At 37.9% G+C, this 2373-nt stretch overlaps 1 protein-coding gene across 1 annotated transcript; it reads left to right on the top strand.

The window, feature by feature from the left end:
* Positions 1-689: 689 nt before the first annotated feature.
* Positions 690-1990, top strand: TCIM (transcriptional and immune response regulator). The gene has a single exon (XM_027824458.3). The coding sequence runs from the start codon at positions 760-762 to the stop codon at positions 1078-1080; it is 321 nt and encodes a 106-aa protein (XP_027680259.1). The 5' UTR covers positions 690-759; the 3' UTR covers positions 1081-1990.
* The last annotated feature ends 383 nt before the right edge of the window (positions 1991-2373 follow it).

Below are 2373 nucleotides of genomic sequence, written 5' to 3'. Positions count from 1 at the left end.
TGATTTACATGCCTCCATGTGCTCCCAGAGGCGAGATGTCCTGGCAGGCATGAAGAGTGTAGCTCTGGCTTTGGTGGGGATATGAACGTAGCGTGTAATGAAATCTGAGGCGATAGTAACAATATCTGCCTCACAGGGGTGCTGTGAGGAGTAAATAATGTTTGTAAACCACCTTGAAAATGCAAAGCCCTGTACGAGCACTAAATATTATTCTCATCATGGAGTAATCAGCCCCAAACGTTCTGTAATCAGCCCCAAGTGTGTGTTGCTGCTTTATTACACTTTCCTTCGGCTGGGCTAGAAACGATTCACAGAGAATTATACAAAGAGCACAGTGGCTCAGACCTGCTCCCAACAAACAGTTTTAGTAGCATAGTAATAAGCTAGGACAGAGGTTTATTCCTCAAATGGATTAACAACCTCTCTCTTGCAAATGAGTCTGTTTACTTGGCAAAAATTTCTGAATGTGTTCTCCTTCTCTGAGCGTACCAACCAAAGGCTGTGTGTGTAAAGTCTATTCCTCACATGAGTAAAGGAAAACTTTTGCTCTCATTTTTACAAACAAGGAAATCTGGCATCTTAACTGTTAAATCTGACTATAATTATTCTGTGTTGAGATTGCTCTGATGTCATTGCTGTAACTTGATCCTTCCAGGGTTTTTTTGCTCTGGATGCCTTTAAATAGCAGTTCTGTGAATATGTTTTGTACTGATCTCTCTGATGAGTCCTAGAAGGCAAATACCGGTGCATCTGATATAGATGAAAGCAAAGAGAAGCAATCAAATTTCAACCATGTCTACATCCTTAAGAGTGAGCCCATCAGTCCATGGCTATCGGTTTGACACAGCCTTGCGAAAGAAAGCTGTGGCCAATATCTATGAAAGCATAGATCAAGAATCTCTTCAAAAGCTCTTCAAAAACTCTGGAGACAAGAAAGCAGAGGAAAGAGCCAGGATCATACTTGACGCTGATCAGGACTTGGAGGAGAAAACACGAGCATTAATGGCACTAAAGCAGAGAACAAAAGACAAACTTTTCCAGTTTCTGAAACTTCGGAAATATTCCATTAAAGTTCATTGAACTATCTAAGGAAAAGGAGATGGAAGAAAAGCTATATTTAAAGAACAAAACTGAGTTTGTGAAATCTTAACAAATATGATATTCTCCACAACCATGGAAGCTTCTGGCTGGACAAGTGAACCTGAAAACTGGCTATAAGCATTCAATCCAATTTTACACACTGCAGAAAGCTTCCAGGAGTGATTGAAAACTCTCCAAATGCGAAAGAACCGGTGTCAGCAACAAGAGAACCAGAAAAGCCTACGTACGAGTGAAAGAAACCAGCATGTTTGGCAAGAAACATACCCAGCGAGCTTCCAGGCACAGAACTATGGGACAATGACACAAGCACCCAGTCAGACTCAATTTTCTCAGTAAATCTGAGGTGAAAGCAGAATAGAACATTTTCTTCTACTTGTTTACTGGTTTCATCTTTTTTTTAAACTTGTTTTTACTGAATCTTTAAACGATTTCTAAGCCTCACTGTTGTCTACTGGGATGGAGGGTTGTAGTGACTGATCAGCTATTGATCATTTATTTTGCATTTGTTAAAATGCATTAAAAATACACCACATGGGTGTAACAAGTTCAACCTTCAGGGAGTGCATTTTTTTTAGAAACACTATGCAATTGTATCTCTTTTCTCATTGTTATGTGGTATACTCGTATCATGAATTTTTTGCACAAAAGCAAAAATAATGAAGTTCCTCTCCTGAACTGAATTTACTGTGAAAGTCTTTTTAAAGATATTTTGTTCATTTCTCATTGATATTAATATACCATAATTACAGAGCTTAATTGTAGATAGTGTGTTAGATATTAGAAATATTCCATGGTAGTGTTTTATGACAATGCTATAATTATGTTGACTATAATTTATTGCATATGGTGAGCTACAAACCTAATAAATTATAATGATACTATATAACCACTTTTGTCTGCAATGCTTGATTCTAAAAGAGCGTGGGTTTCTATGTTCTTGGCTTTTTACTTTTTAAATATATCCTTTTGTGGGGATGTGGTGAAATATGAGATCTCTTTCCTTAACTGCCAGTCAATCCATTTGGAAGCAGATTCTTAAAACTCCTGGGTGTAAAATCCTGGCCCCACTGAAATCAATGGGAGATTTGCTATATTGACTTCACAGGAGCTGGGATTTCATTCCTTGTTACTAAACTCTGACTTTGGTGCATCCAGGAAGCTGCTCTGATAGAGCTTAAATGGAAATCATCAGACTCTTAACTGCTGATTCTCTTAGGCTGAATTAGGCTAATGGTTAATATTAAATCAATGGGTATATTTTGCATTTTCTCC

The sequence above is a fragment of the Chelonia mydas genome, chromosome 26, assembly GCF_015237465.2.
Source record: "Chelonia mydas isolate rCheMyd1 chromosome 26, rCheMyd1.pri.v2, whole genome shotgun sequence".
NCBI lineage: Eukaryota > Metazoa > Chordata > Testudines > Cheloniidae > Chelonia > Chelonia mydas.
This window is presented reverse-complemented; position numbering and strand designations above follow the sequence as displayed.

Coding starts and splice junctions, on each gene's coding strand:
- TCIM (XM_027824458.3), top strand. CDS start 760: ATGAAAGCAAAGAGAAGCAATCAAATTTCAACCATGTCTACATCCTTA.